This window comes from Cynocephalus volans, chromosome 1 (genome assembly GCF_027409185.1).
Source record: "Cynocephalus volans isolate mCynVol1 chromosome 1, mCynVol1.pri, whole genome shotgun sequence".
In the NCBI taxonomy this organism is placed as follows: Eukaryota; Metazoa; Chordata; class Mammalia; order Dermoptera; family Cynocephalidae; genus Cynocephalus; species Cynocephalus volans.
In genome coordinates this window covers 221187485-221212357 of record NC_084460.1, presented here as the reverse complement: position 1 = coordinate 221212357, position 24873 = coordinate 221187485, and the positions used below count along the sequence as shown (strand labels likewise).

At 33.5% G+C, this 24873-nt stretch overlaps 1 protein-coding gene and 1 non-coding gene across 5 annotated transcripts in view; both read right to left on the bottom strand.

Annotated features, from left to right (window-relative positions):
- Positions 1 to 24873, bottom strand: part of RIF1 (replication timing regulatory factor 1) — a 61781-nt gene that overhangs the window by 13897 nt on the left and 23011 nt on the right. For all 4 annotated transcript variants that reach the window (XM_063099590.1, XM_063099604.1, XM_063099607.1 and 1 more), the window contains exons 11-25: positions 23556 to 23673; positions 22769 to 22942; positions 22423 to 22533; positions 21649 to 21711; positions 21277 to 21377; positions 19375 to 19461; positions 18424 to 18497; positions 18000 to 18180; positions 16457 to 16564; positions 15928 to 16077; positions 7706 to 7805; positions 3274 to 3541; positions 1604 to 1646; positions 828 to 1030; positions 169 to 268 (exon numbers count right to left, since the gene is read on the bottom strand). In XM_063099590.1, the coding sequence (XP_062955660.1) occupies positions 169 to 268; positions 828 to 1030; positions 1604 to 1646; positions 3274 to 3541; positions 7706 to 7805; positions 15928 to 16077; positions 16457 to 16564; positions 18000 to 18180; positions 18424 to 18497; positions 19375 to 19461; positions 21277 to 21377; positions 21649 to 21711; positions 22423 to 22533; positions 22769 to 22942; positions 23556 to 23673 (1881 nt within the window). The remainder of the gene's footprint in view (positions 1 to 168; positions 269 to 827; positions 1031 to 1603; positions 1647 to 3273; positions 3542 to 7705; positions 7806 to 15927; positions 16078 to 16456; positions 16565 to 17999; positions 18181 to 18423; positions 18498 to 19374; positions 19462 to 21276; positions 21378 to 21648; positions 21712 to 22422; positions 22534 to 22768; positions 22943 to 23555; positions 23674 to 24873) is intronic.
- On the bottom strand, positions 19036 to 19140 carry LOC134365345 (U6 spliceosomal RNA). The gene has a single exon (XR_010022053.1). It is a non-coding gene; the product is annotated as a U6 spliceosomal RNA (small nuclear RNA).

The following is a 24873-nucleotide window of genomic DNA, read 5'->3' as shown; positions in this document are numbered from 1 at the left end:
ATTTTCTGCCCTTAACTCACAAAAGAATTTCAGGCCAAACAACCAACTATATGCAAAAATCCTGTTACGGAACTCTCTTCTGTTCAGGTTCTACTTGTTTATCACTTACAATAAACAAACTACCCAAGCATCATTCAAAAGTTGAAATAACAAAATACCCCAACTTACTGCATCTGAATATGGTCCACTGGATTCCTCCGTCATTTCAACATTTTCCAAACCAGGCAAAAGCAGCAGAGATTTTTGTTTGGCTTGCCTTAGTATTGGTCTTTAAAAAAGTACATCAACATATGTACATTCAGTCAAGAAGTACTGATGAGCAATGATATGTTAACAAGAATACTTTATAATTTTAAAGCAGCAAAATGTATATGGCTTAAAGACTATTTCTTACTTTACTATACATATATAAAACTGAGGAGAAATTAGACAATTTAAAATTTTTTTTCTATACTTTTCAGAATTTCCAACTTTCTTCTTTAAAAGCTTTTCAGAATTTCCAAATTTTTATCACAAAAAATTTCAAACAGAAATAGAACATTACATTAAGTACTTACATTTAGCTTTTTAACCAATTTCCTGCCCTTCTTTCTTTTAAGGATAAATTTAAATTGATTTTATCGATTCCCAAAATCAAGGTTGCTCGAAGGACCCCCAAAAAAGGTCAAATAAGTTTAATAATCACCATGCACTCTAAATAATAGTACTTCAACTAAGGAATCCTTTGCAACAATTTTCCATAAGAAAAGTTTACGTTAAAGCCAAATATCAATTTACATGACCACAATGGGATAGTTAGTTGGATAAAAGTTTTACTGTTAGCATACTTTAACTCTTCAGGATAAATCAACTTCGTCACTTTAGCAAATGTGGCATTCCAGAACTGAGCACTCTGTTTTCGAATCTGTTTATTCTTGTGCAGAAATATTATGCATAATAGTGGGGAGAGTTGTTCAAGAAGTTCACTGTCATAAGTTCCAGTGCAGTTGAAGTGCAGACAAGCAATAATTTCGCCTAGCAGCTTTTCTAACTAAGAAAAAGGAAAAAATAAAAACAAAGAATATACTAAAACATCGACTCACAGAACATGTTGCTATTTCAACTTTTAAAATTCGAATGATTTTAAACAAACCCAGTCATTGCCTTAAATACATGAGGGTACTTCAAAAAGTTCATAGAAAGATTCATATTATTTTTGAAATCTATTTTCTACAAACTTTCTGAAGTCCCTTTATATAATCCTCTTTATAAGTGACAAATTATTGGGTAAATGTGCTTTGATTATTTATATTACAGCTTTATTTTGAGCTTATTTTCCATTAATAGTAAAAAATTGTCTTTACATAATTTAGAATAGTAATTAAGAGTTCCCTACATAAGTTTCACCGGGAAAACTTTGGCACCAATTGCCCTACTTAAAGAGTTGAGATGGAAGTTGATGAATTATATGAATTTAAATTAATATTATTAAATCTTAAAACAAAAAAACAAAAAAACTTGTGAATGTGTCCATATCATGTTCCTAAATGTCCATTTAAAATGAAGAATAACAACCTCTTCAAAATCAAGCAGAATTGTGTTTAAGACAATTATATATTTTTACCTTGTTGTTCAGACAACTATACACTTTAGGAGCTTCATTGAGTCTGGAAAGAAAAACATATAAAACACACCATTTATACTTTAGGAAGTTAACACTGTATTATTTATCAAACTAAACCTAAAACTGAGGTAACACAGCCATAAATATAGGAGATATACATGTAGTGATATAAAAAGATGCCCCGACTTAACAAAGAAAAAAAAAATCAAATTGCCACGTACTAATAAAACAAGCCCATCTTTCAAAAATGAATCACAGACAACATCTAGAAGAGAGTCAAAGTAGTCACAGTAGTTAACTTGTTTCTGAACCTTTTTTTAAGCATGAAATATTTCTGATGCAATAATGACTGAAAAATTTGCAAAGAAAAGTTCACAGATATAGGGGTTATATTTTGCATGTTAGAATTTTGTTCCTAAAAATTTTCTCTATGAATTTAATTTATAAAAGATAATCTGTATTAAGAATAAGCCATACAAGTTTAAAACACACAATGCTGATAAATCCTTTTTAAAGTGCTTTAATAAGTATGTTTTTTGGGATTTTTTCAGGTTTTAATGCACTGCTTACTTCGACTCAAATGTAAAGGGTAACACATATAATTAAGTCAAATTTTTGGAGGGTAATTCAGAAACTGAAATGAGCATATCCTTTGAACCAGTATTTTCACTTAAAAAATCCTATTCTACAGAAATGGTGGCAAATGTGGACAGTGATTTATGTACAAATAATAATGTTTAGCTGTTTGAGGGAAAAAGCTAGAAAAACATACGTCCACCAATCAGAAATTGGGTAAAAAGTTTAAAGAAATCCTACAGAGACATTAAAATAAGATTCTCATGTGTACGGTGCAAGATACACATAACACACAGTTGTCCCTCGGTATCTGTGAGGGATTGGTTCCAGGACCCCCTGCTGATACTAAAATCTGTGGATGCCAAGCCCTTGATATAAAGTGGCATAGTATTTGCATTATAATCTACACACATCCTCCCATATACTTTAAAATCACTTTTAGATTACTTACAATATCTAACACAACATAAATGCTATGTACATAGTGGTTATACTGTCTTTTTGGCATTTGTATTATTATTTTTCCCCGAATATTTTTCATCTGTGGTTGGTTGAATCCACAGATGCAGAGCCAATGAATACAGACACCTGATGTATTGAGTGCACACCTTATACTTAATTGTGGAGTAGCATGTCAAGCATGCTTTCGTATCCATCATGCATTTAAAAGGGCAAGCAGAATAACATACAAAATGAAAGGACTTCCAATTTCTACCCATACTTCTATAGTATCTGAACTGTCTTTTAAATAACAGCATACTTAGGCCAGCCCGTGGCTCACTTGGTAGAGTGCGGTGCTGATAACACCAAGGCCACAGGTTCGGATCCTATATAGGGATGGCCGGTTTGCTCACTGGCTGAGCGTGGTGCTGACAACACCAAGCCAAGGGTTGAGATCCCCTTACCGGTCATCTTTTTAAAAAAAAATAATAAATAAATAAATAAATAAATAACAGCATACTTTAATATAATACCCTCTCCATTACTGTCAAGATTAGCATCCATAACAACAAAGCTGATAGGAAAACAAAAGTTGCTACCTACATTTAAATTGCATACAGTGAATTCAAAGCTAGTAATTCCAAAATACTTACTTTGAGTTTTCATAAAATAATGCCAGAGGTCTTGTTAAAGTCGCAAATATTTTTCGAATCATAGAGGGCAAAGAAATATGTCCAAGAATATTGGAAAGAATGCTGATGATTGAGTTGCCGATAGCGAAGAGAGTATCAGAATGTACTTCCTTGAAGCTCAAAGTGTGGAAAGAATAGATTGCTCTCCCAATAAGTTTAAATAAAGAAGCCAATTTTCCTAGGGGCTCCTTCTTCTTTTTGGACCAATCTGTAGGTCTCTGTGGTGGTGCTAAGATAAAATTGAATTGATTAAAAACTCAAGTACTTTGAAAATAGTGTCACTGTCCACCTTTACAATTTATATCTCATATTTGAATGCTAGATATGCCAGATATATGTGCTTTTGTATATCGATAATGCAAATATACTTTAAAATGATAAACCACTAATGCATAAATATCACTAGAACATTATCTTTACAAATGAGAATCAGAAACAAAGGAAAACTACTTGGCAAATCCAGAATAAGAATCCCAGAGAAGTGAGTCTATTTTCTCTAAGGAATTGGATAATGCATTTTGAATTTTTACATTTCTCAAAATTTCAATAACTAATTTGTAAAAAGAGTACTAAATTATATTAGATAGGTTCCAATGTTAAATTGTAAAAGTTACTTTTTATTTTTTAATTTTTTTTTCGTTTTTTTCGTGACCAGCACTCAACCAGTGAGTGCACCGGTCATTCCTATATGGGATCCGAACCCACGGCAGGAGCATCATCACGTTCCCAGCGCCGTACTCTACCTAGTAAGCCACGGGCTCGGCCCTAAAAGCTACTTTTTAAAAGTAAGAAAAAATTTCCATTAGAAATTACTATTCCCTGGCTCTTCTACAGTACGCTGATCCCTACAAATAACACTGAACAATTCAGAGATCTAAATCCTGAGAAAGAATGCAGGAAAAGTCTACTACCTATTTCCTAGATTCAAAGAAAAAGATATGTCTTAAAAGCACTAACTTTCCTTTGTATCCTTCCTTTGATCACATCTCTCCAGATACCTATGTACAGGAATAAACTCACATTTCTAGTGCTCAGAAAAATCAACCCATTCCAAAATTAACTGTTTCTCTCAAGCAATCCATTCTTTTAAGGTAAGCAATACCAGATTTAAGAGAAAACTCTAATTTAGCACTTGTTAATTAAAAATTAATGTCATGATGAAATGAAAAACAGCATTCCTAGTAAAAAAGGAAGACAAACTTCCTCCCTAGAATCGGTTTCTGAGACATGAATGTACACTGAAAACAATACCCAGAATTTTTTGGACAGGACAATGAGGCTGAGATGACAGCCCATGTATCAGGAGACTCATTACATACAAGTAACTGATCAAATTGTAAATACATAGAAAGTAATGGGCAACCAGGTTTCTCACTGTTAAAGATGCTGAGTACAAACACAGAAAGGGGCAGGACTAGAATTAAACCATGTGATATTAGGTGGTATCCAGAAGTGTATTTAATAAAACATGTAATAGTGGTATAATCACATACATGCCTATTTCCCAGCTTTGCCAGCTTAGAGGATCCAGAAACAATGACAACTTGTAACAACGAATAGATCTTGGTTCTAACTGCCATTCTCAACTAAAAGGAATAATTCCTTAGTGAAACGGTTGATTCCAGATTGTAGGAAAGTATAAGGTGAGGCTAGATATCTTATGCCAAGGTTCTCAAAGAATAACGGAGACGTGTCAAAAGGTCATAGGAGCCAATGTGAAGTGGATCCTAGTGCCTACACCTGGGACATCTTGGGCATTAAAATAAGTAATAATAAATAGTCCATACTGGGCCGGCCCGTGGCTCACTCGGGAGAGTGCGGTGCTGATAACACCAAGGCCCCGGGTTCGGATCCCATATACAGATGGCCGGTTCGCTCACTGGCTGAGCGTGGTGCTGACAACACCAAGTCAAGGGTTAAGATCCCCTTACCGGTCATCTTTAAAAAAAAAAAAAAAAAAAAAAAAGTCCATACTGATTAAAATAAACAGGGAACATGGGAACCTGTACTTTACATTAGGATGTTATCTGTATCTGGAAGTGACTACTGCCTAGTAGTGTTCAATAAATAATTGTAGAATAATTATGGAAATAAAATGGGACAACTAATTTAAAAAAAGAAACGGCTTTTAGAATGTAATTGACAAGAGAGATGAACATCTTGATACAACTAATTTAATGTAAATTAAGTGAAACAATGAACTGTCATTTCAGGAATCATGTGTTTCAGGTTTGCTGAGGGACAGAATGGTTACATCGTCTCAAAGTGTCTGGCACAAAACACTTATTAATTATAGGTATTTAGTAATTCACACTTTACAGTGGAAGGCCTGGCAGATATTACTTCCATCAAACAGTAAACATTAACATCACCAGTAACAGGACATAATGAACTGAGTAAGAATCACAGCATTATTTCTGCAGCATTCCTGCAAAGAAATGAATGAAATCTGATTCTAATCTTGCAAAAATCTCAGATTGAGGGACTTTTAAAAAGGTAACACTGCCAGAGTGCTTCATTTTTGAAAGACACAAAAGACAAGACTGAAAAACTGTTCCAGGATGTCAACTGCAACATACATTCAACTGGGTGGGGGGGTGGGGGGTGGGGAGTCAGGGAGAATAAATAAAACGTATGTATCAGAGAGAGGGGATGATAAGACAAAAGCAATCAACTGTTAACTGAGGAATCTGAGTTAACGATATGAGGTTTCTGTGTATAATTTTTGCAGTGTTCTCTAAATCTGAAATTGTGACAAAATAAGTCACCAAAAAATCCCAAGGTGATCCTGATACACAACCCTTAACTTCCTTTTAGCTAGCCCTAATTTCCTTTTAGCTAGCCCTAATTTAGTTTCCTTTCCTCCTCTACTTCTGCTGTCAAGTTTAGAAATCTCCCCATTCCATAAATTTAAACAGCAGGAGGACCTCTGGCTCTGTTCTAGATAGACATAGAGTGAGAAAAAAAAAAAAAAGTCATTTATAATTGTGGGTTTACAGATCATGGGTAGATTGGCAATTGAGTTAAAATCTAATTTTCCAGAAGTACCAACATAGGTAAAATTATGTCAACATAGCTCAATCATTTAGGCTCTATGAAACTTCAGAGGCTTATAAAATAATCTCTGACTTTTTTGTTACACAACCTTTTAATAATCACAGTAGTCAAAGATAATTCCTTTTTTTTTTTTTTTGGCAGCTGGCTGGTTCTGGGATCCTTGTGTTACAACACCACACTCTAACCAACTGAGCTAACCAGCCAGGCTTGATAATTCTATTTTTATGACACTCTGAGGTAATCAGATAAGGTCCTGCACAGCCCAAGTAGGAAAGCTGATATCTGTATGTCAAGTACATCTATAACCTATTTCTATAGCATTCGGGCTGGGATGCTCTGACCTATAATATACTTTAGGCACTTAATATGTTACTCGATATATCACTATTTAGTAAAAAGTGAAAAACTAAAAAAGATTCTAAAAATGTGCTTAAATATGTTTTAGAAATCTTTACACTAATTCATCAATGACAGATCTTATTAGTGGAAAACTAAGTATGTTCCTAACCTTTAAACAGAAAAAAATAAGTATATCTCAACATCAACTAACATTTTTTATTAATGGCAAGTTATCACTTCCTACATGGTGTGAATATATATTTTGTATTTTACTTCAAAGAATCAATTGGCAGATAAAAATAGCTCAGGTATTTACTACAAAATAATTTAGAATAAACCAAGGCATAAGATTTTGAAAATCAGACTTATGACTCCAATGTTCAACTTTAACTAAAATAGCAAAAACTGACTTAAAATTTTAGAATAATTTTAAATTTCCTGTAAAACAATAACCAATCAACTGATCTCATGATTTTCTTTTCAGTTTTAATGTCAATTCAACTATTATTTCAAATCAGGCTTTCAAAGAACATTTTCAAGAATGTCCAAGTTACTTTTCCAGATAATCCCTCAAACTAGATGGAATGAGTACAGTCATTTTGTATTAGGCAATCTTTAATTAGGATATCTATGTCATAAAAAGGAATAAAGACTTTGTGTATGTGAGAGAGAGACAGACAGAGAGGGAGGGAAAGAGGGAGAGGGAACATGCATGCAAGCTCCCAGCATAATAACTGACATGGATATACAAGACCAAGTCAGTAAAATGAAGGAAAAGAGGCCGAGCCTGTGGCGCACTGGGGAGAATGCGGCGACGCTCCCGCCGCAGGTTCGGATCCTATATAGGAATGGCCGGTGCACTCACTGGCTGAGTACCGATCACAAAAAAGACCAAAAAAAAAAAAAAGAAGGAAAAACCATTAGGATTTTCCCTAACAACAGTTCAGTAGTGTTTATGAATACCAGATGAACAAATAAAGGCAAAGAAAATACTTACATTTAACTCTGGGCTGATATTTAATATCATATGGTGAGAAGTCGATGCAATCAACCATTATAGTAATAATATGAATGACCCTGTCCAAGAACAACAAATTCTAGGGAAGAACAGTAAGTACCATAATTAGAAATGTTCAACTACTGGCATAGTATTCAACAACAGCAAGCAACAAAAAAAAAACATAAGATTTGTACTCCCACATATACCATATAACACACACGCCATAGCTTATACTATATAAGGTACAATAAAGTATATGGTTATAAATATTGATCATTTAACGGCCATGCATCAAATACTATACTTTCTCAACATTTAGGAAAAATAACTCAACTTTAAGAAGCCCATAAAACTCATCATAGCAACCAGTAAGTTGAGAATGGATGTGCTAGGCTCATAATTAGATTCTTAATCAAATTCTTCTTGAAAATTACAAAAGTAAAAGTGTTCAGTAGACTCAGTGGAAACAGAACATAAAATGAAAAACTTGCTGAGCTCCTTCATAGCATTTCCTTCTCCTCCCCTAATCCAACTGAAATAAAAACAAATTCATAGACACATCAAATATTATCAGGGAATTTTTAAAGGGAGGTGGGGTAGGTGGGAGGAGACTGAAGAACAAAGGAATCCCAGGCCTACAAGTCAAAAAGAACACCTAAAACACATTGAGCTTTGCTAGTAGAACCTGAATAACAGAAGACATAGTGAAGGTTTTGTGGAAAGGTCTGATGTCTATAAAAAAGTCGAACATTTAATTAAAAGACTGCTGAAATTAAAGATCTATAAAACATCTTTAGTTTCCATTACCTTCCATTTGTCCAATTTACTGGACTAATTCACATGCCTGCACCAAAGACAGACTCCTTCACAGGATGCCAGGGATAGAGGACAAAGGCAGTGCCCCACTTACCCTATGAAAACTACATGGAAGTTTGGATGACAAGCTACATGCTGAAAAAAGATGTTAAGTTCCAGGTGCTTCCTCCATGCTCACAATTACAAGGTAAAGGATCCCTGTAACTACAATTTGCCATCAAAGCCAGAAAAACAGGGGTTCTCTCTTGGGTTAGGGAATACATTCCAGCTACCAAATTGTTCAGTATTAACCTTTATTGACAAATATGCATAATCATGAATCAGGAGAACGAGCACCATGAAGGAGGTGTGTAAATGCCAACAAAACGAATCTATGAGGAAACAGCCAATACTAAAAACAGAAGATATTTTCAGAGTTAAGAGGGAAGTCATACCCATTTAAAAACATTAAATGTAAAATCAAAACAAGTTTAAAACACCTCAACATTTAAACTGCAATGGAAGGGCCGGCCCTGTGGCGCACTTGGGAGAGTGTGGCGCTGGGAATGTAGCAGCACTCCCGCCGCGGGTTCGGATCCTATAAGGGGATGGCCTGTGCGCTCACTGGCTGAGCGCCGTGCAGCCGGTCACAAAAAAGACAAATAAATAAATAAATAAATCAACTGCAATGGAATGGACACAGCTAGAAATACCAAGCTCCCAGAAAACAGTACCAACTGAAAGAAAAAACATAAACAAGTGTAGAGAAACAAAGGGTAAGGGACATGGAAGATAAACCCAAAAGGTCTAAAAACCACCTAAAACAGTCCTTAGAAATAGAAAAACTGAGCACCACTAAAGCAAGGCAGTTTTTTGAAGCTAAACCACAGCTCTTTAGCTCAAAAGGGTTCACTAAGTACTTAAACACACACTAGTGGAATGTCTGAACTCCAGGGACAAGAGAATAATCCTAAAACTTTGTAGAACAAAACAACAGGTTATCTTTAAAAAAAAAAAAAAAAAAAGATTAGTATCAAACTATGTTTTGCAATAGTAAAAACTGTTAACAATTGGACAATAACTTTAATTCACAATTCTGTGTTATAGAAAGACATCCCATGTTCATGGATTGGAAGAATTAATTTGAGGGTGGGGGGTGACTGGCTGGTAAGGGCCAATAAGAACCCTTGACTTTGGTGTTATCAGCACCTCACTCTAACCAAGTAAGCTAATAATCAGCCAGTCCAGAAGAATTAATATTGTTAAAATGTCCATACTACCAAGAGTGATGTACAGATTCAATGCAATCCCTATCAAAATCCCAATGGCATGTTGTACAGAAAAACATAAAACAATTATAAAATTCATACGAAAACTTGAATAGCCAAAGCAATAATGAACAAGAATAACAAAGTGGGAGCAATCACACTTTGTGACTTCAAAATACAATACAAAGCTATAGTAATCGAAACAGTGTAGAACTGGCATTAAAACAGACATACAGACCAATAGAACAGAGAATAGAGAGCACAGAAATAAATCCACACATACACGCACAACTGATCTTCAACAAGGGTACCAAGAATACACAACAGGAAATAAACAGCCAGTCTCTTCAATAAATGGTGCTGGGAAAACTAGATATAAACATGCAAATGAATTAAATTGGACCCACATCTTACATATACCATTCACAAAAATTACCTCAAAATGAATTAAAGACTTAAATGCATACGCAGAATTGTAAAACTACTAACAGAAAACATAGGGGAAGTTCTTGACATTACTTTGGCAATGATTTCTTGGATATGACAACAAAAGCACAGGGAAAAAAAAACAGGATTCCATCAAACTAAAAAGCTTCTGCACAGCAAAGGAAACAATCAAGAGAATGAAGAGACAACCTATGAAATGGTAGACTATATCTGCAAACTATACATGCTAAGGGGTTAATATCCAAAATATATAAGGAACTCAAACTACTCAATAGTAAGAAAGGTGTTGATATCCAAAAATAGTAAGGAGCTCAACTCAGTAGTAAGAAAACAGATAACTAGATTTAAAAATGGGCAAAGGACCTGGATAGATATTGTTCACAAGACACGCAAATAGCCAACAGGTATATGAAAATGTGCTCGACAACACTAAGCATCAGGGAAATGCAAATTAAAATCACAATGAGGTTATCACCTCACAGCTGTTAGGATCGCTATTATTAAAAAGACAAGATAAGAAGCATTGACCATGATGTGGAGAAAAGAGAGCCTCTATATACTGCTATTGGGAATGTACATTGGTATAACACTACGGAAAACAGTACTGAAGTTCCTAAAAACTTTAAAAAAGAACTACCATATTATCCAGCAATCCCATTTCTCATATATACACAAAGCAATGAAATCAGGATCTTAAAGAGATATCTGCTATCCCATGTTCATTGCAGCATTATTCACAATAGTCAAGAAGTGGAACCAAACTAAATGTCTGTCAGACAAATGCATAAAGAAAATATAGTATATACATACAATGGAGCATTATTCAGCCTTCAAAGAGAAGGAAATTCTACAACTTGAAACAACATGGATGAACCTAAAGGACATTATTCTAAATGAAATAAGCCAGACATAAAACACTAAATATGTGACATCACTTAATATGAGGAATCTAAAATAGTCAAACTCAGAGAAGCAGAGAGTGGAACTGCAATTGCCAGGGGCTTAGGGAAGGGGGAAAATGGGTGGTATTAGCCAAAGTTTCACTTACGTGAGATGAGCAAGTTCTAAAGATCTACTGTATAGTAGTATAATGTCTATAAACAATACCATACACTTAAATTTTGTTAAGAGGACAGATGTTAAGTGCTCTAATCACAAATAATAATAAATAAAGACGGTGTGAGAAAAGTCGTAGATATGTTTATAGCACAGACTGTCGTATAGTATAGTTATACATGTATAACTATACTATATACATGTGCAGCTTTTTGTGTGTCAATCATATTGCAATAAAGTGGTTTAAAAAATTCTGAGATATAAATTTGCTGGAACCTAAATTCCATAACTAACCAAATGATGATTTAAGTATCAAACGAGGAGATGGCAGTGATATATCTAAAAGATTGCTGACAATTGTTTCTTTTTCTCTTAAAGAATAAAATGTGGTGAAGCAAAACAAGGATAAAAAAGACATAAAAAAACAAAGCTGAGCACCAAAACCAATGGTTAATATGTGACATAAAACATTCAAATAAATATAGATATATATAGATTTTGTCACTAACATCTTCAATTTTTGAAAAAAATACTTATTTTTCAGGCTTTATGATACTCTGTATAATAGTGTAAAAACTACAATTAAAAGTCAAAATTTTCAACAAAACCTGTAAGGTGGCACAGCGGGTAAAAATTTGTGAATAGTGAAAATCACACCAAGGTCTTTGTTTGCTGGAGTAGAATGTTATGGATATTAATTTCAAATTTGACAAGAAAAATATAAATTTTAAGAGTAGTATCTGAAAGAAACAATATAAAATATCAAAAACACTAGAGAGCCTTAGATTATAAAAACTGGTGACATTAAATAGAAAAACAAAAAGACAAAATGTTAAAGAACACATTCTATTTCTTACTATGTAACCAAGAGTTAAATACACTTATTTTAACAAAGAGTTAAATACACTTATTTTAACAAAGAGTTAAATACACTTATTAAAACAGACTGTCATATTTACTTATATGCCACATAAGACCCAGAAAGGTTCAAATAAATTGATAAATACAATAAAGCCATACAATGGAATGATATACAGCAATGAACATGCAAAACACAATATGGATCAATCTTTCAACCATAACACAAAAGCCAAACGACACAGAGTATGATATTCGTGTAAAATTCAAAAAAGGGGCAAAGCTAAACAAATGTAATGGTATGCGTATGGAAAAAAGAAAAGGAAGAAACAGAAATGATGATTAAAAGTCACGATGGTAATTCTCTTTAGGGAGAAGAGGATGTTGTGATTTAAAACACACTGGGGGCTTCTGAGGTACTGACAACGCTCTATTGTGCTGACTTTGGATGGTGGTGACTACACAAGTATTTTATTAAATTTATTGAACTTCACCACTTAATTCAATTTTACATGGCTCAGTAAGTTCTTAAAAGACAGATCTTATGAATTTTCAAAAAGGTATGATATTAATTTCAAGCTGGTTAAAATTTAAGAAAAAGGCAGTAATGAGAGACACATTACCATGAAGACATTATTATGAGCCTCTAACAGTCATGAACCTCTAGTGTATGACAATACAGTATCGAATTATTTAATAAACATATTAAGATACATAAAATTCACAATGAGGAAGATACTTTATCACAACTGTCTAAAACAATTATAAAACTACCATAGTTATAAACAAGGATAAATTCCAAAATTTGAAGTCACAGACCCTCCTCTCTGATATAGTACAACAAAACCAAAAATTAATGATTAAATAGACACACATATCCATAAACTACCCTCTTAAATTAAAAAGCCCCCTTCTAAACTACCTGGTGCTACAAAAATAAAAATAAAAAATAAAAATAGTCTATATGATTACTGATACCAATAATAAAAATATGAGGATACTTCAAAAAGTTCGTGGAAAAATAGGCTTAAAATGCAAATCTTTCTGTGAACTTTCTGAAGTACCCTTATAGTCTTAGATGTGTATATTTGAAAAGATGAAAAAGTTAAGGTTTTAGACTTAAGGTAGAAAAGCAATAACCTAGAAAATAGAAACAAAAACATTTAATATATGTAAGTACAGTCATGAACTGCATAAGTATGTTTCAGTCAACAAGGAATAGCATATACAATGGTCATCCCATAAGATTATAATGACTATAACACATAGCTGTACGATTTAGATTTGCGGAAGTACATTCTATCATGTTCGTGAAACAACAAAATGGCCTGACCCATTTTCTCAGAATGTATCCCTGTCTTTAAGCAATGCAGGAATGCATTTAAAGTGGTAAAAAACACAGGAAAAGTTATAACAGTTTGTAAAACATGCTAAGAGGCTAGTATTGCCATAATAAAAAATTGGATGAGAGTTCCAATCTCACTAATAAAGATTTTTGCAGAAAACTTAAAAACACTAATTCTATGATGTTTTAAAAGAATAGCACTGTGAACAAGAAAATTGGTCCAATACTCATACAAGGAAATATGTTAGCAATAGCTTTTGTTTTCTGGGGATTGGGGGGACAGCTGGCCAGTACAGGGATCAGAATTGTTATAACACCATGCTCTAACCAACTGAGCTAACTGGCCAGCCCTAGCAAGAGCTTTTACATACTTCGGCAACAACCAAGTATGGGGGAAGAGGAGACCTTTTATTTAGCTAATAATAGCTAAACAATAGCTTAAAAACAATAATCAAGCAAATTAGGTTAACTTTAAAAGACTTACATAAACACAAATAACCTTGGAAGGAAAGACTTGATACTTTAAAGATGTAAATTCTTATCCGAATTAATTTGTGAATTCAATGTAATTAATGCCAAGCAATATCTCAAGAGAATATTTTGTAAAGTTTGACAGACTACAAATTTCTTCTGGAAAAGAACAAAGATACAACCTTAACCAAGACAATTTTTAAAAGGAGAGAACTGAGGGTCAACCTTCTCCCTACCAGTTATAAAAACATTTAAGTTACTTATTCAGTGTCTATGTACTAGACAGATGCCAAGGATACCATCGAGACAATGTCTCTAATCTTAAAGTATGGAAATAAACAATTTTGAGATAAGTGCCAAAAGAAATAAGTTACTATGACAGAAACTAACAAGCCTAAATAGATAAGATCCCTTGGAGAAGGAAGCAGAAGCTTCATGGGCAATTGCAAGGAGCTCAGATTTTTATTCCAAATGCAACAGAAAACTACAGGAGTATTTCAAAAAGAGTGACAAGATGTCATTTACATTTTTAAAGTCACCCTGACAAATATTGCATCCAAATACAATAATCAGAATTTTGCTAATATTTAAAAGTAGCAGATATGTATAAATGTATTAAAAACACAGAAAAGATGAATATCTATTGGTAGTCGTTGTCAATGGTGAGAAAAGATGTATGAAAGTGAACTTACATTTTGCTTTGCACAATAGAAAACTGTTGTTTAAAATATTTTACAATGGGCTGGCCCGTGGCTCACTCGGGAGAGTGCGGTGCTGATAACACCAAGGCCCCGGGTTCGGATCCCATATATGGATGGCCTGTTCGCTCACTGGCTGAGTGTGGTGCTGACAACACCAAGTCAAGGGTTAAGATCCCCTTACCGGTCATCTTTTAAAAAAAATTAATAAATAAATAAAATAAAATAAAATAAAATATTTTACAATAAGGATTTAACAAGCTGGCCAGTTCGCTCAGTTAGATAGGGAGCAGTATGATAACACCAAGGTCAAGGATTAAGATCCCTGTACCAGCCAGTCACAAAAAAACCCAAACCAAACCAAAACCAAAACAAAAAAGAACTTAATAAAATATAAATTTACTTTATTACTCATTCAGATCTGAGTCAGATATTAAAATGTAGGAAAACAAGCACAACAATTCTCATTTCACTAATTGCATAGAGAGCTGGCTGGTTAGCTCAGTTGGTTCTTAAGAGCATGGTGCTCATAACACCAAGGTCCGGGGTTTGATCCCTGCATGGGCCAGATACAAGAAAAAAAATATGTAGAAAAACAATGTATTGTGTGAAAACAATTATCAAGATTATGTGCATAAGTAACTTAAAACCCAAACACTCTTAAAAGAATGCCAAATAATGGTATAGCCATGTTACAGAGTATTACACTGCAGTTGAAAAGAACAGAGCAATATGGACTGACTTCCAAAGGAGCAGAGACAATGTTTTGTAAAAAGTTACATAAGTTATTTCAGAATAAATATAGAACACTGTATCCATATGCATATGTAAGTATCAATATGTAAACTACATGTATAAATACAAAGAAAGGTCTACTATAGAATGATACAGGTCAAATTGCTTACAGTAGTTGCCTTTTTTATTGAGGGAGGAAGAAGTAAAAAGGGACTTATATTTTTAGGACTATAAACTTCCAAAGGGATTCATTTTATACATCTAACAGGCAAATATGAGAAAGTGAGGTCTAGGACAGCAAGGGCCTTGTACTGTTAAATTTAGAATGCCACAGCACAAGGATGTACACAGCAGAGTAGTAAAAGAGCTTCACTGTTAATGGTCCTGAAGGCACAAAATTGTTTCGCAAAACTATACTTATTTTCAATATTAACTTAGTCACTTAAACAATAGAAATATTAGAAAATGATAGTTTTCAAATGTTGTCTTCATTTACTTAAAAAGAATCCTTTAAATACAAAAAGGTCAGTATCAGGACAAACTCACTGAAAGGCTTTCATCTTCCAAACAGGACATTATCTTCGAAGAAAGTTCCTCACAGCACAAATTCTCTTCCGCTGTTGCCACCAAAGCAGCACAGCGAGCAAATGCTTTATATAATTCTGACCAAGTCCTAAGTAGGGTCTTCATGGTGTCCTAACAATAACAATAAAAAAGAAATTTTATAATTGTGTACTTATGTATCAAATGACTGATAGAATCAATACATCTTTAACATTTAAAAAAAACACTGAAACATTTAATGTGGCACAGAGAAGAGAATAGGGTAATAACCTTACCCCCACCCCCAATAGAGTTCTAACTGAAGAGATGTAATAATGCTGCAATACCAGCAATTAAAGCTCAAAAAGAACTTCTTCCATCTTTCACTACTTTCCTTTCCCCAAAGCTAATAAAGTTGTAAGGAAATCTTATTTGAGGAAAAATTACTGTAGGAGCTCACTATAAAGGTGAAATGGCAATATTTTCAGAAAAGTACAAATTCTTCACACATAAAAACTTGACATTGCCTTACCACTGGAAATTTCTGTACTGAAAAAATATGGTTTACTGGTATAGTCAATGCACCATAGATAGCACTAAAATTATGTTCTAAGGCATCACCTTGATTCACTTCATTGGTCTGAAATAAGAAAAATAATGAAGTTAGACAAATTACCATCTAATTCTAAGCAGTAACACAGCTTACTATATGCAGTGGGTAGAACTGTATCCCCCAATGATGAGATATTCAAGAGATATTAAACTTCTAACCCCTGGTACCTGTGAATGTGACCTATCTGGAAATAAGGTCTTTGAAGACATAATCAAGTCAAGATGAGGCCATATTGGATTAGTATGGGCCCAAATCCAATGAATGGTGACCTTGTAAAAGGAAAACTTGAAAAGACACAGAAAAGACACAGGGAAGAATATCACGTGAAGATGAAGGCAGAGATTTAAGTGATGTGGCTACAAGCCAAATAAGGTCAAGGATTGCTAGTAACCACTAGAAACTAAGAGGCAAGGAGCAGATTCTCCATAGCTCCAGAACCAATACTACCAACACCTTGATTTTGGATTTCTGTCCTCCAGAACTGTGAAATAAATTCTTGTTGGCTTAAGCCACCAGTTTGTGGTAATTTGTTAATAGCAAGCCTGGGGAAGTCATGCACTATGTTTAGATCTTAAAAAAAGAATCCCAGAAGCAACTCCAAAATCTTTTCTATACATTCACAATATTCAAAAAAGGACTTATAAAAAGGGTCTCTGTGAGAAGCTACTTAGGAATGTAAACTATTTTTCTTCCACAAGAGTATGTTTAATAGTGGGCTAGCCTGAGTAGCCACAATAAAGGTTACTTTACTTTGGAGTCTTCATTTCACTTGTGAGTTACAGCGAAATCAGCCCAGAATATTTTAGTTTAAATAAAGACTGATAAAGCAGCTCACAAATCATGAATAGTGACAGAAGTTGTGCTCCATGCCCTGCCACTATCACCACTTTTAAGTATTTAAATGTAAGGATTAGTTAACTCTCAACAGATTCCTGACTTAGAGAAATGCTATATGGCTTTGAGGTACTCACCAACATGGGCTGACTATGGGAGTATATAGCCTAGTCAAGATGAACATTATTATTCCCTATTAGTATGACTACTCAAAGAACCCAAGTATAAAAATTTATGTGTCAATGCCTGCTTGGTCAGCTCAGCTGGTTATCTGCATGATGCTGATAACACCAAGGTCCACAGTTCAACCTTTGATACTGGCTGGCCAGGAAAAAAGAATTTAAATGCATCAAATGTGAGCTTTCTAGTTTTATAATTATTATTGGAGGAAAAAATGAAGCCAATTAGTCTCCACTAAGCTATACTTTCTTTATCTACTGATCAAGACAAGAAAGCAATAAAAAGAAATCAACCCAAGGAGTAGAAAATTTACCAATTCCACAAGAAAAAATATTGTTTTCTATTCAAGTTCAAACTTTTATTCATTTCCCCATGTGCTCTAAAATGGAAAAAAAGGTAAAATATTCTGTAAATCTGGGGGAAAATATGTAGCAGACGCATATCATACCTTATTAATCAATTCAGTTAGTGGGGTGACTATAATACTCCACATTCTCCAGAGATGCTCCTTGTTTTCCAGTTGCTTTGCATTCTGATTAATAACATTTAAAACAGAGTCACTGAAAGCTAGAGGTGAAGTTGGACCAGAAAGAACACAGCCTACAAGTGTTTCCAGATTGAGAAAAAACCTGAAGACAAATTATAAACAATGCATTAATCTGTACCTTTTACAGAAATACTTTAATTGCATGTTAACAAAATTCTAAAAATAAGAACTGACAAGGAAACAAAAAATGAATTCTAAGTCTTATTTTGAATCTAACTTTTTAAAAAATTTATGAAATAGTATATAAATAAAGAGAAGTGCCATCATTACATAACCTTCCCAAGATAAACAACGTAGTTTCAGGTTATTTAAAATACCAACTTACTTTTCATCTGCTACACCACATTCCAAGAAATTACTGTTGAAAATTAACTGAATTAAGAACAAAGCCGGAGTTCCCTGAAAAAGAATGAATCTTTTCAGTTACAAAAAAAAGTGCACTTGTTTACTACAGTCAGTTATATGAGAAATGATTATTTTAGCTTGAGAAATTTAACTTCATTTTTGACAGTGGCCGATACAGGGATGAGACCTTGGACCTCAGAATTATCACCACCATGCTCTAACCCACTGTGCTAACTTGCCAGCCTCAAGAAATTTACCTTTTGACATTACTTAGGATATGACAAAAATGATAGCTAATGTAAACTATACACAAAAATCAAGCTCCTCATATTCTAATCATAGCTTTTCCACCAACGTGAGAAATCAAGATATAACACGAAGGTCCAGGGTTCAATCCCTCTACTGGCTAGCTGCCAAAAAAAAATTAAAAAATAAAAAGAACATTAGCTCAAAGCTTGCTGGACCATAACTATATCCTGCAAATACTAAGTACTTTTCACATTACTAAGATAAAGTTCCTAAGCTTCCAAAATTTGTAAGAGTAACCAGCACAATCATTACAAACGTGTAGGAAAACTTCCCTTCAGAAGCCCTTTGTTTTTCACACTTCATGAATTTGTGTCATCCTTGTGCAGAGGCCATGCTAATCTTTTCTGTATAGTTCCAATTTTAGCACATGTGCAGCCAATTCGAGCACAAAGCCCTTTATTTAGTCCAGGAGAATGTTTTCATTACTCACACAGTACCATATTTAATTCTTTTTATTAATCTATTATTTTGTCTATCAGTTTTTCTTTTAACTTGGTCAAAATGTACAAATCCAATACTCTCAGAATTTTACTATCTAAGTGTCACTTTTTTTTTTCTTAAAGAAACTTCATAAAATTTTTTTGGCCAATCTTTATCATATCATTACATTTAAGATACTTGCATTAAGAATATCCATATGAGCAACCTGATATGCTGGTGAACCTAATACTTTCTGAGGAAGTCCTTTAATTGTAATTTCCGTGAGAACCTATGAAAGATAAAAGGTTTTACAGTAAATTAGCCATAAATATATTACTTTACGTAGTACAAGTCTGCTGGTGTTAACTACATTTTTAACAACTTATTATAAGTAATGTTCATTCATTAATGTAAATACATTCTCACTAGTTCAAAAAGATCAAATATATTCATTCATTTATACAAATACATTCAAATTAATTTAAAAAGCTCAAACACAGAAATATAGAAAGTAAAATGACAAAGTCCTTTGTCTCCAGAAATCATCAATGCTTTCAGTTTAGAGTCTATTTTCCCAGACCTTCTAAATTTCCATATAATACATATACAGAGAAACATAACTTTATGGGCTGGCTGTTATATATACATTCTTCTAAACCATTAACATTATATTGTGTGTAAATCACTAATGATATTAAACTTTGCTACTAACCTTCATTTTACCTTGTCACGAAATTTTCACATCAACATATAGATACTGCTATAAAAATGTCTATTATTTATTCAACCATTTTTCGATTAATGGACCTTGGGGCTATTTCTATATTTTTATACTTCTAAAAGAAATTCTGCAATTAATTATATACTCACTAGTGCCCAAAGCGCACATTTCAAAAGACTGCTAACTAAAATCTGACTAAGACTATCGAATTTCTCTGCATAAATATTACTATACTACTATGAACATGCACTACATAAATGTCATAATAGTATGACTAAGAGTGTTAGTGATACAGACCTTAGTGAAAATAGCATTTATTTTGTGCCTGGCCCATAGTGCTTTGTACGTATCAACTCATTTAATCATTAACTGCTACTACATTCCCTCTTTACAAAAGAGGTCATGCGAGGCTAAGAGAGTAAATAAATTGTCCAAAATCACTCAGCTAATAAAGAGTTGGGCTGCGTACCAGCCAGCCACCAAAAAAAAAAATAAACTTATACATATAAATATAAAAAAAAGTTGGGCCAAGACTCATCCTAGTCTGCGCCAGAGATCTTGCCATTAACCATTATGCTACACTGCCATAAAACAATTCTCACAGTACATAAAGGTTATACTCAGAAAGAATTTAAATAGGGTATTGTTTGTTCCATCTGCAGTTTATTTACGAAAGCTGACTATTATAAAAATTATATACCCAATTCAGTTTTCCTCCTCTACTAAAAATGTCTAAAAATGTGTTTAATACCAAAGTCATTACCTTGGTTAAAGAGAGTTAACTAAACAATGTACCAGCTAACAATTAGTGACACTCAGCCATCTTGTTATAAAATTAGTGGACTTTTGGGTTCCTTCAGTTCAAGTTTCAGGTTCTTTACCCCATTTTCTCTGTATGGCTGATTATTTTTCTTATCAAATGAAGATTTTTATAGTTGCTTTATAGTCACTTACTGTATTAGAAAGGTTTCAAATGGCTCTAAAGTCAATAGGACAGCATTTATTTATTATAACAGGACTAACTTGCTAATAAATAGTTGACATAAAAAGTCCTCCAAACCTAGTATGTACAAATATCTTCAACCTAAAATTCAATTTCAGCATGAGTTTTAAAGTCCAATGTAGGGGCCGGGCCGTGGCTCACTCGGGTGAGTGCGGTGCTGATAAAGTCCAATGTACAAGGGCCGGCCCGTGGCTCACTCGGGAGAGTGCGGTGCTGATAACACCAAGGCCCCAGGTTCGGATCCCATATAGGGATGGCCGGTTCGCTCACTGGCTGAGCATGGTGCTGACAACACCAAGTCAAGGGTTAAGATCCCCTTACCGGTCATCTTTAAAAAAAAAAAAAAAAAAAAAAGTCCAATGTACAAGTATTGTTCTTACCAGTGTTTTTGATACAGGAAATACTTCTGACTTCACTATGCTTTCCAAAGATTTCAGTATGAGGGTCAAAACTTCAGAACCTGGTCTCTCTCTTTTGTTACCTATCAAACAGCAAAGGTAAGGGTGTAGTTCTAAGCATTAAGTATTTTTAAAAGTGAATGTATATACTTAGAGAACTACAAAAAAATTAAATTTTCACTCAAAGATAAGAGATTGTTTAAAGTATGCTTGGGGGAAAAAAAACAACAAAGTATGCTAGGAAGCTATAATACTACAAAAAATAATTTTAAAATAAATTTTATAAAAAAAATTTAAAGCCAAACAATTCAGTGGTGCTATAAAAATCATTTGATCAGTATAATCGGTGCTTACCTGATTCAGTAACTGACTTCACCAAGCTAATTAGCTCCTTCCAGATAGCGCTGACAACAGCATCTGCCAAACAAAATAAACTTAAGTATTTTTAGTGAAGTACATGACTACAAAAGTTATCTCCTTTCTAATACTACAAAAATAACAAATTGAGCAATATTTAATAACTTAAAACTATTTCTTGTAATATTCAACCTTGTGATAAGTTTACGAAACACTACCCATCTCATTTTTGTTTCAAGAAATTAAATGGGTTTTTTAAAAGGACTATATAACATGTTAACATAATTGTTTAATTAAGGGTAACTGCTCTATCTTTTTTCTATCATCTGAATTTTCTATATTGAATACCCATCACTTTTGAGACAACAAAAAACAAAGATTCAGAAGGATACCTGACAACCAATAGAAAAAAGTTTTGTATTCATTTTCCAACCAGTTACACACCAAACTATTTGAGTTTTGAAATTTCTTTTCCTCATAATTTAATAGGCTATAGAATAACACAGGAGTTTGGATACAGATGCTGGAGCCACACAGATCCTGGGCATGAATCACAGCTCCCACTTACTATGTGACTTTGTACAAAGTTATTTACTTCTCTGTACAACCCAGTTTCCACATTTGTAAAATGGACTAACACAGAAGATTGCTTCAAGAATTAAATGAATCAATACATGTAAAGCTCTTGGGCCATATAAATATTTGCTACATTATCTTTTTTTTAAACACAGGTTTGAAAAAATAATAAAAAAATTTCTCCTAAATATTTACCAGAAGCATCTTTTCCAACTGCAACAAAGCTATCATGAACAGCAGTGATAAGCGTATTTGCATGTTTGGAAAAAAAAGAAGAGCTGCTGATTAACGGATGTTCCAGTGGCTCTAAAATGGGAATAAAAGAATTAGACAAAAGATATATGAAATAAATTTCTCAATATAAAATTTTAAATGGTCTAAATAAATGTTTTCTATTAAGAAGATTTATACTTATTACATACATAATTACTGAATTTTTTGGCCCTGGGAGAAACAACACCTCTCCTCACCCCAACGCACCTCACCCTAACACATTGAGTTCTGGATTGTTTCAATAATTATTTTTAAAACAATTAAATACCTAAGCTGAGTACTATTTTGTTTTGCTTAGCAAAACTCAAGACTTCTGGACCCAACAAAAAATGAAGCAACATCTCAAGTCCCAAAAGTTGAATGGAAGGGATTGTGCCCATTCCACCTAAACTCGAACTCAAATTCATCCGGGGAGTTACAGGGGCTCCATATGGAGAAGCACCTTTAAAAAAAAAAAAAAAGAAAGAAAGAAAGGGTAAGTCACGTAAGCTTATTTTATATTAGCTACCCAAATGCATATATTTTATTTCATTTCAATAAAATGTACCTTTAAAAATAAACATAGTTTAAATTTCTAAGGCATTAATACATACACTGAAATATTAATATGCAGGTCTTTCTGTAACTTATATGTAAAAATTTAAGCCTTAGAATAGCTAACATAAAACAGTAATAAATAGCACATACAAGTACTGTCTTTCAGTAGTATATATAATAAATCACATTTCTTATATCTGCTAAGATCTGTTGTTTTTAATAATAGCTCTAAGATTCTATTTCTGAAACAAACGCAGAATTTCATGTTAGTCATTTGGAGCTGTTTGTAATGCACCTCATGTAATATAGTAGAAAAACATCTTTTCCAATCACAACAATGCACTTAAAACAGTAAACAGTATCATAAAGAAAATAAGAAATTGATTTATTGATAAGGAACCCAGAAATTATGAAGTGCTCCATTTCATGTGAAAAACACTGAGTATAACTTTCATTGGAAGGCTTTTTTTAAAAAGCCTTTAAAAAAAAAAAAAAACACAAGAATGTCTACCTCTTACCTTTGTGTATAGGAGTCATAGGACTTAAACCTTGAGAAGTAGCCACACGAGATGAACTGCCTTGAGGAGAAGCATTAGATTCAAGGCTTATTGTGCTCTGAATCAGAGGCACACAAACCTATTAGGGTGAAAAAAGGAAAAATTTCTATCTGTAAACTGCATGATTTTGCCATATTTTTAAAAAGCCTCATATAATATAGTTAAATTTCTTTAAAAAGCAATCTTAATTCTTCTGACATATTAAACTTTATCAGTTGTTTCCATGCACAGGCTAAAAAATGAAATTTGGGAAAATGAAAAGTTTTATTACAACTATATTTGCCCTAAATGTGTATTATCTGTATATTTCAGTTCTAAATCCCAGACAAAAAATTATACATATAAACAACTTTTGCAAAATAATGCCTAAGTTTTACACACTATTAGTAGACTCACTTAACTTTTAAAAACAACACTCTAGAAAATATGAACTAAGGCCGAGCCCGTGGCGCACTTGGGAGAGTGCGGCGCTGGGAGCGCAGCGACGCTCCCGCCGCGGGTTCGGATCCTGTATAGGAATGGCCGGTGCACTCACTGGCTGAGTACCAGTCACGAAAAAGACAAAAAAAAAAAAAAAAAAAGAAAATATGAACTAAGACAACTTAAAGCTCATTTCTAAAATCGTTCCAGTACCAGTCACATCTAGTCAGTGAATAAATTATCCCAATTAATGTGCTGGACAACTGGATGTGTTGGACAACTGGATAATACTAGCCTATGAGATCCTTATAATGATAGTATTTGAAAAACTCATTATAATCCCAATTACATATTACTACCAAAGCCCATCTTCAATTATTTCAAGTTATATCAAGTTTAAAAGCCTCAATATATCAAAACATAAAAACTTACTACAAATGGCACAAGTTCATTACTTTTAAATCCCCCTTTCCAAGAATGCACTCCCTGCTGTGCATTTATACAGAAAGCAGGACTACAGATTACAGGTCCACAAATAAAATGTACCCCAAAATCCAAGATAAGCAATAAAGAAATGAAAAAAAATAAGTTATCAGATCTACCTCTTTTCATTTAACTGTTAAAAAAAAAAAACAATTCAAAAACCAAGGGTAGAATTGCAAAAAAAATTTAGATTAAACTTTATATCTAAATGCCAATAAGGATATCAAAACCCAAAGGAATCTGTAAAATCATCTGTAACAACAACAAACAGATAATGGAATTAAGTGATTAGTTATCACTACGTAGCCTGTAAAAAGAAATAAAAATTGATCCAACTTCATGTCTACCCAGTGTAACACCTGATTTCTATTTCACT